This window comes from Mytilus galloprovincialis, chromosome 5 (genome assembly GCF_965363235.1).
Source record: "Mytilus galloprovincialis chromosome 5, xbMytGall1.hap1.1, whole genome shotgun sequence".
NCBI lineage: Eukaryota > Metazoa > Mollusca > Bivalvia > Mytilida > Mytilidae > Mytilus > Mytilus galloprovincialis.
Genome location: NC_134842.1, coordinates 22,796,997 through 22,809,909, shown reverse-complemented (window position 1 = coordinate 22,809,909; position 12,913 = coordinate 22,796,997). Strand labels below are relative to the sequence as shown.

General features: G+C 31.1%; 1 protein-coding gene across 2 annotated transcripts; it reads left to right on the top strand.

Moving 5' to 3' along the window:
• The first annotated feature begins 742 nt into the window (after positions 1-742).
• Positions 743-7,679, top strand: LOC143075422 (uncharacterized). 2 transcript variants are annotated; one of them, XM_076250816.1, is made up of 5 exons: positions 743-1,199; positions 3,135-3,417; positions 5,058-5,204; positions 5,753-5,832; positions 6,068-7,679. In XM_076250816.1, exons 1-5 carry the CDS (start codon positions 838-840, stop codon positions 7,182-7,184), a joined length of 1,989 nt encoding a protein of 662 aa, XP_076106931.1. In that variant the 5' UTR covers positions 743-837; the 3' UTR covers positions 7,185-7,679. The 2 variants fall into 2 exon arrangements, with proteins under 2 accessions (XP_076106931.1, XP_076106932.1); XM_076250817.1 differs by having other exon boundaries at positions 744-1,199; positions 3,135-3,402.
• Positions 7,680-12,913: the final 5,234 nt, after the last annotated feature.

Sequence of the window (12,913 nt, the reverse complement as noted above, 5' to 3'; positions counted from 1 at the left end):
CGCCAGTGCTAAACTTGTTTTTCTTAAGTCAGCTAAGTATTTTAAAAATGACATTTATAACTTTTATACAAAGCTCCTCCCCCGGTAGAATTTTGTCTCCTTTTCATTTTATTTTTATTAGCGTTTTCTTTCTATTTAACATATAATTTGACTTTATGTTTTCTGTAAATCGGTTTTGTCTTTATTAAACATTTTTCAGTCATTTAAAATTTGTATCAATTTTTGGTTTAAGGTTAAGGAACAAAAAATATATGAATTAAAAACTTTCTATCAAAAATTGAGTTGGAGCACTTGAGTAATATTATTCAAAATACATTTAATTACAATTAGAAAGGGCAACTATTCTATGAAAATTGATAGAAATGAATTTGATCTATGTCCTTGATAAAAATAGATATATCATTTCTTTTAATTATATACTTATCATAACAGTAAATCACTTCAGTAAGTAAATGGATTAGGGGGCGTGGTCTCAATCACCCAATTCTTTTATTCAATGAACGTGTTGACACATAAAACAAAGCAATGTTCTGCCCTTCACAGTTAATCCTGAAGGTAAACTTATCAATACCTCAATCAACACGCCCATTTTTAGTTTTGATTGGTTCATCTGACAATACCAACCAATCAAATCAACAGAAAATGTATTATGCAGATTCGTACTAATATTTCAGAAATTGTTTAGATTTGATGTGAGATAAATTTTGCTTCCTATATAGGGGTAACAAATCTAGTATTATATCAGTAATCATTTTTGATTTGGACTGTATACATATATAAACATACTTAGTGAACTTTTTAACGACTTATGAATACATTCACAGGACTTAACAAATTATGATATATCAGGGAAATAATTCGGACTTACCGATGGCTTATAATCCGTTTTTTCTGCATCGTCCAGCTGACTATAGTGCGCTTCTAGCTCAGCAACAGCAATATTTATCTAACATTGCTATGCAATCGCCTGGTTATGCCGCATCCCTGCTCCCTAAACTTCAGCAGGCTATGGGTACGATGGGTAGATCCCCACTCACACCAGCTGATTTAATGCACCCTCTTCATCAAAGACAAATGAGGACTATGGACCCACCAGAGTCTGAAATTCATGACGATCCTAAAGTGGAACTTGAAGGCAAAGAATTATGGGACCAATTCCACACTATGGGAACTGAAATGGTTATCACAAAGTCAGGAAGGTTCGTATTATTTTTTTAAGAAATTAGCTTTTTACTCAAATAAATGTGAATTTTAAATTTGCTATTGTTTGTAATGTTAGTACCTAAACAAAAATAGAAAGAAGAAATTAAACACACTTTATAGTCCATAACTCATAATATTTTAAATAGCTATATATTTATTTATAGTTCAATTGAACGAAGTTATGTGAAAATAAGGAAATGTGGCATGATTGCTAAAAGACTATTTTTTACAAGAACCCAAGTTTTTTGTTATCTAAATCTTATTTCAACTTTATTTTCTATTCATTTCCCTGTATGAGAGATAAAATCTATATATTTTAATCAAAAACTGCATGATAAAGTGTTTATATTATAAAATGCAATTATTATGGTTTATCAAGTACATTTGTTAGTTATTTCTATTGAGATCTGTCTTGCACTAAAACATCCTCATCTCGTTAGCGTAATCAGTACCGCTTAAGTTCGTGACAATAAAATAAAAATTTTATATTTATTTTATTATTTTCTAATTCAAATTTATCTGTGTATTTATCAAAATTTTACGGAAGATGTTAAGCGTTTATCTCTTATCTGAAGCAAGTTTCAGTCTCAATAAATTTAATTTAATCGTCGCCCGTTAACAAGACGCGAGCGGTTAAGATAATATCAGAGCAAGTTCCGCAGCAGGGCGACTTGTTTTCTACTGACACCCCTCGCCACACAGGATGATAGCAGTAAATTTTGTCTACGAAATAAACGAGGGAAATCTGTTTATTTCATACTGATAGCAGAAATTATTTCTGACACTTTTAACTGTTTAATGTATATTGTCAAAATTTATATAAGTGTCAATTCAAATTCACTGTCAAAGTTTAGATACATTTCATATGAACTGTTGAAATATTGAATTGAAGATGCTATTTTTTTTAAATGAATTTAGATCAAATCTCAATTACAAATTTATTTGAAAAAAGGATTTGTTTCTTTACTATTATTTTTTATTTTTTACTTGTTTATTTGAGAGAAAGATAAATAAAAATAAATCTGTTGATTCTATGAATATGTTTGTTTTAGTTAAGAGTACAATCAATTGGTTTAAATCTAAATAATTAGTATTATGACCCTTGAAATTTTATTGTCAACATTCAATAATTGATAGGTATAAATTTCACAGTTATATCAGGACCTAACTTAATCCTTACTTATACAAAACTAATTAAACGTGGTCCCAGACTGTCCGGCATATACTAGGATTAGTGTCAGCTAGCCGAATTTGTGACATAAGGCACTTAGCTTGTCAACTATCAGCCTCCGAATGTATCCGTATCTATTATAGGAAATATGATAATATAATGTCAAAATTCGTCAGGGAAATGATACATGTATCATACTTTGTCTTATCTGAGCTATATTTCGGTTAAACGGATTAAAAAGTTTTAAATCTTTCGTTTAGATTTTCACATTTTTAATAAGCTTATTATTTAATATAATATGACCACTAACACATGTACTACCGTCATTGCATAGTTCATTTCCTTGTTTTTGTTGTTTTCATTAAAAAAATAATTTTGAATTAAATTTCATCATCTCAAATTTCGTTATATATAACTGTGTAAGAAATAATACATCTACATCAGTTTTGAATTAATAATGTTTTTCAATGACAAAAACATTTCCTATCACCTATCTTTCTATGTAAAAGTTTTATTCAAGTATTTTTAAATAACAAACTACTGACAACTGTTACTTATTTATTTATTAATTCATCTATTCATATTAATTTACTTGTCATATATATTTCTTTATATATAGTTGTCTCTTTTATATTTATTTATTCATTTACTTGTTTATTTATTGACTTATTCACTTGGTTTATTTATTTCATTCAATATAATAAATATTCGTTTAATATTATAAATACAAAATAATAAATAGAATTTTTGTTTATTTCAGACGAATGTTTCCACCATACAAAGTACGAGTTTCTGGTTTGGACAAAAGAGCTAAATACATTTTGTTGATGGATACCGTCCCTTTGGATGACTGTCGGTACAAGTTCCACAACAGTAGATGGGTTGTAGCAGGAAAGGCTGATCCAGAGATGCCAAAGAGGATGTACATTCACCCAGATTCGCCGAGCACTGGCGAGCAATGGATGCAAAAAGTTGTCTCCTTCCACAAACTCAAACTGACCAATAACATCTCTGACAAGCATGGATTCGTAAGTTATCATTTTGTAAGTTTTAACACATTTTAAGGGTTCTCTCTCTATACTCAAAAGCTTCTGAAAAGATTTTTGGACTTAATATTAAAATGAACTTCTTTCATACCATTTCTTCAAAGATTTTTCTTTTCAAAATTAAAGCTTCTGAAAAATTTTGAAACTTATAAAAATAGAGCTAATTTTTGACGATTCCTTCAAAGATTTTAATTTACAAAAAAATCTGAAAAGTGTAGACATTTTTCATGGCATCTGTTTGATAATTTTTGTATCACACCTTTCCCTGACTTAGAGAGAATTCTTGTACACCTTTTATTATTGAGGTATAATCTAATTTAGTGTAGAAATATTGCTAATTAAACATATTCCTTAGAATTACTCCTGCTTTTCTTTAAACTTACGCCCCACAAATTATCAAACCATAATAAATTAATTAAGCATACAATTTGATTACAAGTAAATGGAAGAATCTATCAGCTTCATCGCTAGATCAAAGGTCGGCAAGTTTTCATGTATTTCTGCTAAGGATCAGCTATTCAATGTTTTGGAACAATCTTGTTAATTTGATGGTCTCCGTGTAACACAATGACATATATTATGTAAGACATATGCTTCTGATTTTTCTGTATAGGATACATTCTTCTGAAAACAAAACGATATTATGCAATAATCATTCGCTTTAATCACCTGCAGAACTATACATGTATAGGATTTAATTTCATATAAGCTATAAATATGGCTTATTATGTAAATAGATATTTTTTCATATTTCCTCACGATCTGCTAAAAATCACAGCTCATTTTTACGTGGAATTGTGAATTTGTAAGAGCATTATCACCTTAGTGATAATTTGTACAGACTAAGTGGGGGTGTTAGTCTTTTTTTCCATAGTCTATAAAACTGGGAAAATTTTCACTCAATTTCCATAAGCACCTAATTTGTATACAATAAAGACTGTTAGCTTTCGCAAATAAGTATGATAATTGTTCTTTAATTCCTCTAATAGTGTAACACCTTTTTCATTAAGGCGTTGAAATACTTGATTTACGGATAAAGAAAAATTCTTTCGTATGCGTAAATGGCGCCGTATTCCTTAAGCCAACACGTCGGTCAGTTTTCTCTATCAAGGTTTGGGATCTATTGCTCAATTTTTGTAGGATTAGTGTTTGAGCTTCCGCTAAGTACAAAAAGATTTACTGACAAAACTAATTAAACGAATATTCGTATACAAAACGATTGAAGCGAAATAATTACTGGCCGTTTTCACTTGATGTAAATTGATTGACTTGATCGGTGATGGGTCTTTAGACTATATAATTTCTTGTATAATTGAGAAATATGCCAACTTAAGAATAATTATTCGCCATATTTGCATCTGTCTATTTAATTTTCTGCCCGAGTAGACGTACGGAAACAGACTGATCCACATCATATATATTCATTACATTAATTCCTCAGATTTGTTTTACATGTCTAATGACAAAGTAAGCCGACGAAGTTTAAAATTTGACAACTTTAAGTAATAGTTAGATTGTCGCCCTTACTATTATATTTTTGTAATTAAACATAATGCTGTTTTTTTTTCACATTGTCGCCCTAGCTTACTATTATATTTTTGTAATTAAACTTAATTTTTTGTTCTTTCTTTTTACAGACTATTCTCAACTCCATGCACAAGTATCAGCCTCGTTTCCATCTAGTTCGTGCTAATGACATTTTGAAGCTACCTTATTCCTCATTCCAGACATACGTGTTCAAAGAAACCCACTTTATTGCAGTGACAGCGTATCAGAATGAAAAGGTGTGTTTACTAGTTTATTTTAAACAGATTATTGCTTTTAAGGCGACTTTTAAAACAAGTTTATTTACAAAGCGCCATCTATACATCATAAAGATGACACGCACGTGCCTGGTAATTGTCTGGATCATTTGAAGCGTTTACAAAGCAGCTTAATCTATGTCCCAAAGGAGCTTCCCAATGATACTCAAACATTCAGGTGATGCTGAACAAACAATATCTTCATGATTTGTATATTTTGTATTGAAAGATGGTCACTGATAGCAGTTACTTGATGAAAATACAGATCTAATTGCAAACTACTAAAGTATGATAATGATGGAATAATTAGCGAGTTTTGTTTATTATTGTCGACTGGTCTAGCACTCCAGTTGCAAATAGGCATCCTAAGTGCTAGGCAAAGATACACGATTTTTCTTTGATAAATATTAAACAAATTATAACGAAATATATTACACCAGTGACATTTATTACGTATTCGATCAATATATTCTAAGTCTTGCTTGACACAGTTATTCTCGATATATAATATCCATTTTTTGTTTTTTTAGGTTACGCAACTAAAGATTAACCACAATCCATTCGCCAAGGGTTTTAGAGATCAAACAGGCACTGGGAAGAGAGAGAAAAAGTAAGTATATATTCATATTTACAATAAATTCCAAACGCAATAAACGGTCATTAACTTTGACAAATGGTACATTTCTACAGGTTAATTAAAAAAAGATACAAGTTAGTTCTAGTTATATTAACTTTTTGTAATCTATGATATAATATTTAGGATATTTCATTTTGTTTTATCACTTTGTTACTTTTGTTAATTTGTATGATTGCATACTTATTATTTTTCGTTTATTTTTTTGCAGAAGACACATTTCAAGTTCATCAAGCCAACTATTAGTTTCATCAGACCGAGAACAAATCAAAGCCGACACAACTCTGAGCGACGATGAAGACGAGATATGTGTAGACGAAACCGACGACGTTTCATCTGAAGTTACATCTGCAACAGAACTAAAAGGAATCATTGCAACCGAACAGGAAGGTGGAATTGATATGAAGATTCATCATAGTATCCACTCGGATGTATTCGGGGTGAAGCAATCGTTAGATACATCAGATGACTCCGTACACAAAGAAGGATTCCAACGCGCAGATATAAATCTTAGTTTGACATCGTCGTCAAATGATGAATTGGACAGATCAGACATTAGCCATGTTTCACCTAATAAATCCGAAAGCGAGGCAGATCATTCACATTCAGACGACTCCATAAGTGAAGAAAAATCTCGACTCAAATCACCAGTAATTTCGTATCATTCCGATTCAGAAGACAGTAGAAAAGGACCAGTTAAAGCCCCAAATGTAACAGTTGTACAACCATCAGCAACGCATGCTATGTTTCCTTTTATGTACCCTTCAAATGGACTCTTCTCATCTTCTTCATCATTTCCGTTTCCGCTTGGACACATGTTATTCAATTCTGGAAATTCAGCATTTTCTTCACAACTTCCGTTTTTTTCACAAGGACATGGTGACATGAACAATTTACCACCAACACATCCTTTGTCATTGTCGTTATCAAACCAGTCTCTGTTACAACCAGCATTTACTTCCGGTAGTTCACCGTATAGTCCAACATCACCACAGAATCAACCGTCTCATCTTGGACCAATGTTTTCGTCACGTTCTAGTCCTCGTTATACACCATACTCACTTCCATCGACAAAAACAACAATGGTTACTTCAACGTCTCCAGTGTCAGCAACAGGGAATCCAATGTGTGGCGCATCCGATTCATCTCCGTCAATCTCACCGAGAATGAACGGAATTAGCCGACATTCACCGAACAGTAGAAGTCCACTTTCATTGAACATTCCCTCCCCGTACGACAGTTTAAACAATCGTACAAATAATGACATAAGAAGTATGGAAAGAATGTTGTATGGCATAAACCGATCAAGACTTGAGTCAGACAAATAATAATATTGTTGTGTTAATTGTTTAATTTATTTATTTAGACGGGTATTTATTATTATTTTATTTTTGTTTTTCTTGTGTTCGATTTATTGTCATGTACTTACTTCCAGAACCTAAGTTGTTCTAAATATAGATCTTTGGATCAAGTGCTCAAGGAGTAAATCACGTGACAATGATACATTAGTAGGACGGACAACGCTCATGAAAAACATTGATGCTGTGATATAGAAAAAGACAGGGTTAAAGTAATTACACAGATATATCTATGATTAAGCATAAAAGATCTTGATGTCTATCAAATAGTTTTTTTTTTAATTAAAATTAACGTTTTAGATGTATATACTTAGACTTTCTTCTAGTTAATTCTGACATTATTTCTATGTACATTGTTCAAACAATTAATGGCATTGATTTTTTTTCAGGGCTTTACTAGTAAATGGGCAGTGTGCAATATTTGTTCTCAATATGTATCTAAACAATAAATGAATGAAACTTTAATTTTATTTTTAAATTTTATTCATCCTGCCATGGAGCCACTTTCATACGAAAGAAGATCTTGAGTTGACCTCTGAATTTACCCTTATAAATTGATTCGAACTATATTATGCCCCATTCCACATCTCCTTACTTACTATATTCATAGTCTAAAAATGTATTCATCAACAAGACAAGAGTATTTAAAGAGAATCATCAGGAATACAACCAAAAAGTAAATAAGAAACAACACTTATGATAATTTACAAAACACTATAAACAAAACACTTATGATTGAGCAAAACGAACCAAGCCAAAAACCTGAGTGAGCGTAAGGCACCCTTTATACCTCAGTAATGTCAGTAAAAAGTATAGCATTTTTGACTCTCTTTTTATTTAAAGGGAAAATTCGCGGTTTTTTACTTATGGTTTAAATATGTTCATTATGACAAAATATATATATTCACAAAGTTTTATCGCTATATGTCCAGTAATAAAGGAGAAATTCAACAATTAATGAAAAATTATCAACTACTTCCTGTAGGTCGTGACGTTTTCTCCTGGTTTTTGCATGCCGGGATTTAAAATACAATCAGTAAAAGTCTTGGTTTTTAATGATATTTAAACGTAATCGTAAGCGCGCCGATGACTTATGGTTTATCTAATAAACATCCGATAATAAGAAGATAAGACGCACAGACGTGCAATTGTACACATTCATGAGATAAATTTTCTATGTTAAACGTATATATTCGAATTATTTTTGTAGACAACCAAAAAAGTTATAAATTTATTAATTAATGCATTTTCGGACTGATATATGAGGTGAACAAATTAAAGTACAATAATCTGTAAAGACAATATGTTGGTGTACTCTTATTGACCTTTTACTATCTCTGCTATGACTAGATTTATACGATGTGTGTATTCACGGTTCTGTGGCAAATTGAATACTCGTAGATGGCTTGTTGAAAGGTAAATTGTTATTTGCACTTCGGTATTTAACCACGCCTCTAGGGCACACCTTGCCAGGTGTGACTGTCTATTCGGATCAGTAGATTATAAAACAAGGGAGCATTCAATATACACATCTATAATACTAATTCAAGTTTGTGACAAATAAAAATAGATCGCCGTGGAATTATTTAATTATATTTGCTGTATCATTTATTTCAATTCAAATAAATAAATTTACTAAGTAATAAACAATTTTCGGTTAAAGACGGGAAACTTAATTCATGTGTCAGAATGAAATGATATACACCTCTTGTCCTTGATTTAAGTCTCATTAAAAAGGGGAAATTAGAAATAGCTTTACCAAAGCATTTTGATTTTCTTTATTAGGCAAAAAATGTACGAGAACACTTACATTTAGACTTTTGAAAGCCATGTATTAATTGATATCTGAAACTATCTGAAGATAAGTAGATAACTCTACCGAAGCGGAGTATAATATGTACGAACAAAGAAAAAATACTTTTGTTTTTAAATCTTTGCACATTTATGATTAATTATTGTTATCTATTACTCATTCAATTACTTAATTGGTACCTAAAATATGTCTACCGCTTGGCATTAAAACTCGGTGTAGTAGGAAGGGGTTATGTCATATACTAGATTATATTATTTGGATGAGGATTTGAGCTATCCTATAAAACACATTTATTAGTTAACTACATTCGAGACCAAAGGATATTAACTTAAATGATTCAATTAACTTTACTCACATATTACTTATATGTCTATCTTATGATTTTTGCGTGCTTGTTTTTATAGAACAGTTTATATAATGGTCCAAAAATTTATCATAAAATCATAACTAAAAATGTCTTGTTCGGAGAATGATAGTACTATAACAGTGGTTCCAGTCAGTCAAAAGAGTCAGATTTTGACGAGTATGGTCATTTTGGGTACGCACTAGAGCCAGAGTATACCGAAGAAGAGCTCCATGAAATGGAAGCTGCAGAAAGTTCCCGAAATCAAGATATCCTTAGCAACCATCGCTAGTTTTTAAAACACAGATTGGTGTTCGTGTACTAAATGCATACTTATGCCGTTATTAACAGAATGTCTTTGTTGCCACGAATTTACTCTCTTTGATGGAAATATTGAATTGGGTGAATGCATTAGTAACAGCATCGATTTCAGAACAGTTTGTCTGAACCCGGTTGTTCTTGAAACTAACTATATAAGTTTTTTTTAAGTACAATCGTATTCATATTATACATGTTAAATGAATGAACAAATATTAAACCTATCTGTTTATTGTTTTCCGCCCATGTCTGCTCATCGCCCGGCAGAAATAAAGTTTGTCGCACGAAAAAATGGTGTTAATTCCAGAGTCAAAATTTAAAGAACTTATTTTCCATGTTTTCTGGTATTGTTCGAAAGAGAATTGACCTAACAGAAGAATTACTATCTTAGGCTGTCAGTAACACATGTAGAGCAGTGGGTCGTTGTTGGACATGTAAATCTTATAAAGTGTATCATCTGTTAAATTTGCAGGTCACTGAAAGGGGAAGTTCCATACGGAAGTAGGTTTTGAGATTGATTTTTTTTTTATATCCAGTGACACATTTTACATGCGTATTCTTGAACGTTTGATACATCATTTACTCTCAAATTGCAAAAAACGAAAACTTCCACTTGTATTTATAGTATTTGTTGAAATAGTCCTCGTCTCACAACGTATAATACTCTATCTATTTGACCAACGATGTTTAAAAACAAAAGACAACGAATTTTATGTCATCTTTCCCTATTTTTGAATGTAACTTATAAGGCTGTTTAACTGGCAAGAATACCGCTAAAGCGGATAAGCAGTTTATTCTTTAAATTGCTATCATATCACGGCAAGAAAGAAAATAAATCCCGAAATTGATTTGAAACTTTAATACTCAATAGTTTTCCTAGAAAATACTCACACCCCTTTGGGATTATTAGTGTACGTCCAGTTGCATATATTTTACATGAATGTCGGAACAATTGTGATGATGACGAATTTCTTCCTTTATTCGAGAACAATCTAATTGATATATAAAACTGGGATTTTACTATGTTCATAACTTCGATGAACCAAAGCAAGACATATATCGACCTGTATTTAAATCAAACTGGTTCTCTTCTTCTTCTTCTTCTTCTTCTTCTTCTTCTTCTTTTGGTATACAATATAGTCTGATACATGTATATATTTTGAATTGCACTATAGTTCCGTAACTTTCTATCCAGGCCGTATAAGCCAACATCGACAAGTGCGTACATTTTTTAAATCAATATTTTTGGTATGTTCCAGTCTGTCCTTTACTATTGACAAATTACATTTTCCCAAATTAACCCTCGGAAAAAATATGTATATAGATTTTTATTTCTTCAAATCTTTTTTTTTTTTTTGTGGTATTTTTTATATTTTCATAAATAATATTCTTTACACCAGAAATGTTATTTATAAACAAGCGTACGAGTTAAGTTATTGGCATCATATCACTTTCGGACACACAAGACAGAGATGTGTATTATACACCTGATAGTTCAAAATGGAAAGTTATTAGTCTGCCGTGTACACTGATCAATACCTACAGAAGTGAAACGATGCATGAACTTGCAAGCCCGACAGGAAATCGCTTGAATACCTGGACGTGTCACCTGAGTCCTCACACCCCTCACAATACCTTTGGGAGTAATACCTTTAGCCATGCTGGTGATCAGATGAGGAAAGATCCGAATTTATATGAATAAAGTTTATTACTTTAAAGAATTATGAAAACAATTTTCACGGAACACTTATTTATTATTTGAACTTTGACTTTTTAACTCATTCCAATATTAACAGTTTAAAAATAACAGATATATAATAATGGTCATTTTCCCTCAGCATTTTCCGTATCAAGTTTATAGTTAGTCAGAAAAAACAATCGTACGATTGACAAGATATCGACACGCAATTACGACTACATCGGTTACTGTAGTTTTGGTTCTTTGTGTTTTATAGACATATCGTGATTATAATCGTAGAAGATGACAAAATGGCGGAGCGTAGAAAATTGATACTCAAAATTTAAAATCGATGTTGATCTCTTATCTAGCGGAATAAAACTTTAATATCTATAAATTTTAGCCTTTTTATACAGAATGGACATAATATCAATTTTTGATTTTTTTGCGAAGTTTCCCTTTAAGAGAAATATGAGGTGTGCGTAAACGGGACAGTGTACTAACAAGACAACAAAATCAGAAAACATATCTATATCGTTTTATTAGAAAAAATATAAATATAAGACAAATAATATTTTTTATATTGAATTTGATTGATTTGCTTGTTGATAGCTTAACGCCCACAGGCAATCGTTGTATCCGAATGTTAGTTATCAAAATATATAACAATAGACACAAAGAAAATGACAAGACACATAGAACAATTGAAACAAATAGAAAAATTAAAACAAATAGTTTAAAGACACAAAAATACAACCAAGACACATTGGAAAATGGAAACAAATAATTTACAGACATAAAAATACAACCAGTCAAATCAAATGTTCAGTTTGATTCAACAGTAATGATATGTCGACCATGCCAAAGAAGTCTGCTATAGAACTGTCAATTCTCAAAAAACAATTTGATTTATACCAGAAAATCTAGCTTTTCTTTATAAGAATTGTATTAAGTAATCCAGTTTGAATAACCTTTTCGGCTTTTTAGACTCATAAATCTTACGCACGTTTTCAATAATCATGCAAATACATTTTAAATTAACCATTTGACTGAAAGTTAATCGCACAAGAATGGCAAATACGCTTTCTATAATGCACCTAACTTCAATATAAAATATCACTGACACCAATTTTCAACCATATTCCTTTTCCTTATGAAATATTCAATTACTAACAAAATAATAAAAGAAACTATTTGATAATATAGACTATCGTTCAATACACAACCTCTGTTGTTATATGCTGACTTAATTGACACAGTGGAACATTTTGACTGTCTTTTAAACTGACTGATATCATTGTTTTTAGTGAACCTTTTTATATTTACCTTTCGTGCATATTACAATTATTTCACCTTATTTTAAAGTTTTAAGCTGATAAGCCGAGCCAGGTGTAGGATTTTACAAGTTTTACAAAGGCAAGCAGTTAAGCATAACTTAGGCTACGGTTTTCAATGGCTTGCTTTAATTTTAAGGTCAATTTTACCCGTGAAATAGATAGGTTTTAGTTGATAATATCCCTGGCATGTTTAAGTAATATCATGACTAT

Excerpts from the sequence above, each read along its gene's own strand:
- LOC143075422 (XM_076250816.1), top strand. The coding sequence starts at position 838 with ATGATATATCAGGGAAATAATTCGGACTTACCGATGGCTTATAATCCG. Across the intron at positions 1,200-3,134 it reads GTTATCACAAAGTCAGGAAG|ACGAATGTTTCCACCATACA; the intron begins GTTCGTATTATT and ends TGTTTATTTCAG. Across the intron at positions 3,418-5,057 it reads GATTCGTAAGTTATCATTTT|ACTATTCTCAACTCCATGCA; the intron begins GTAAGTTTTAAC and ends TTCTTTTTACAG.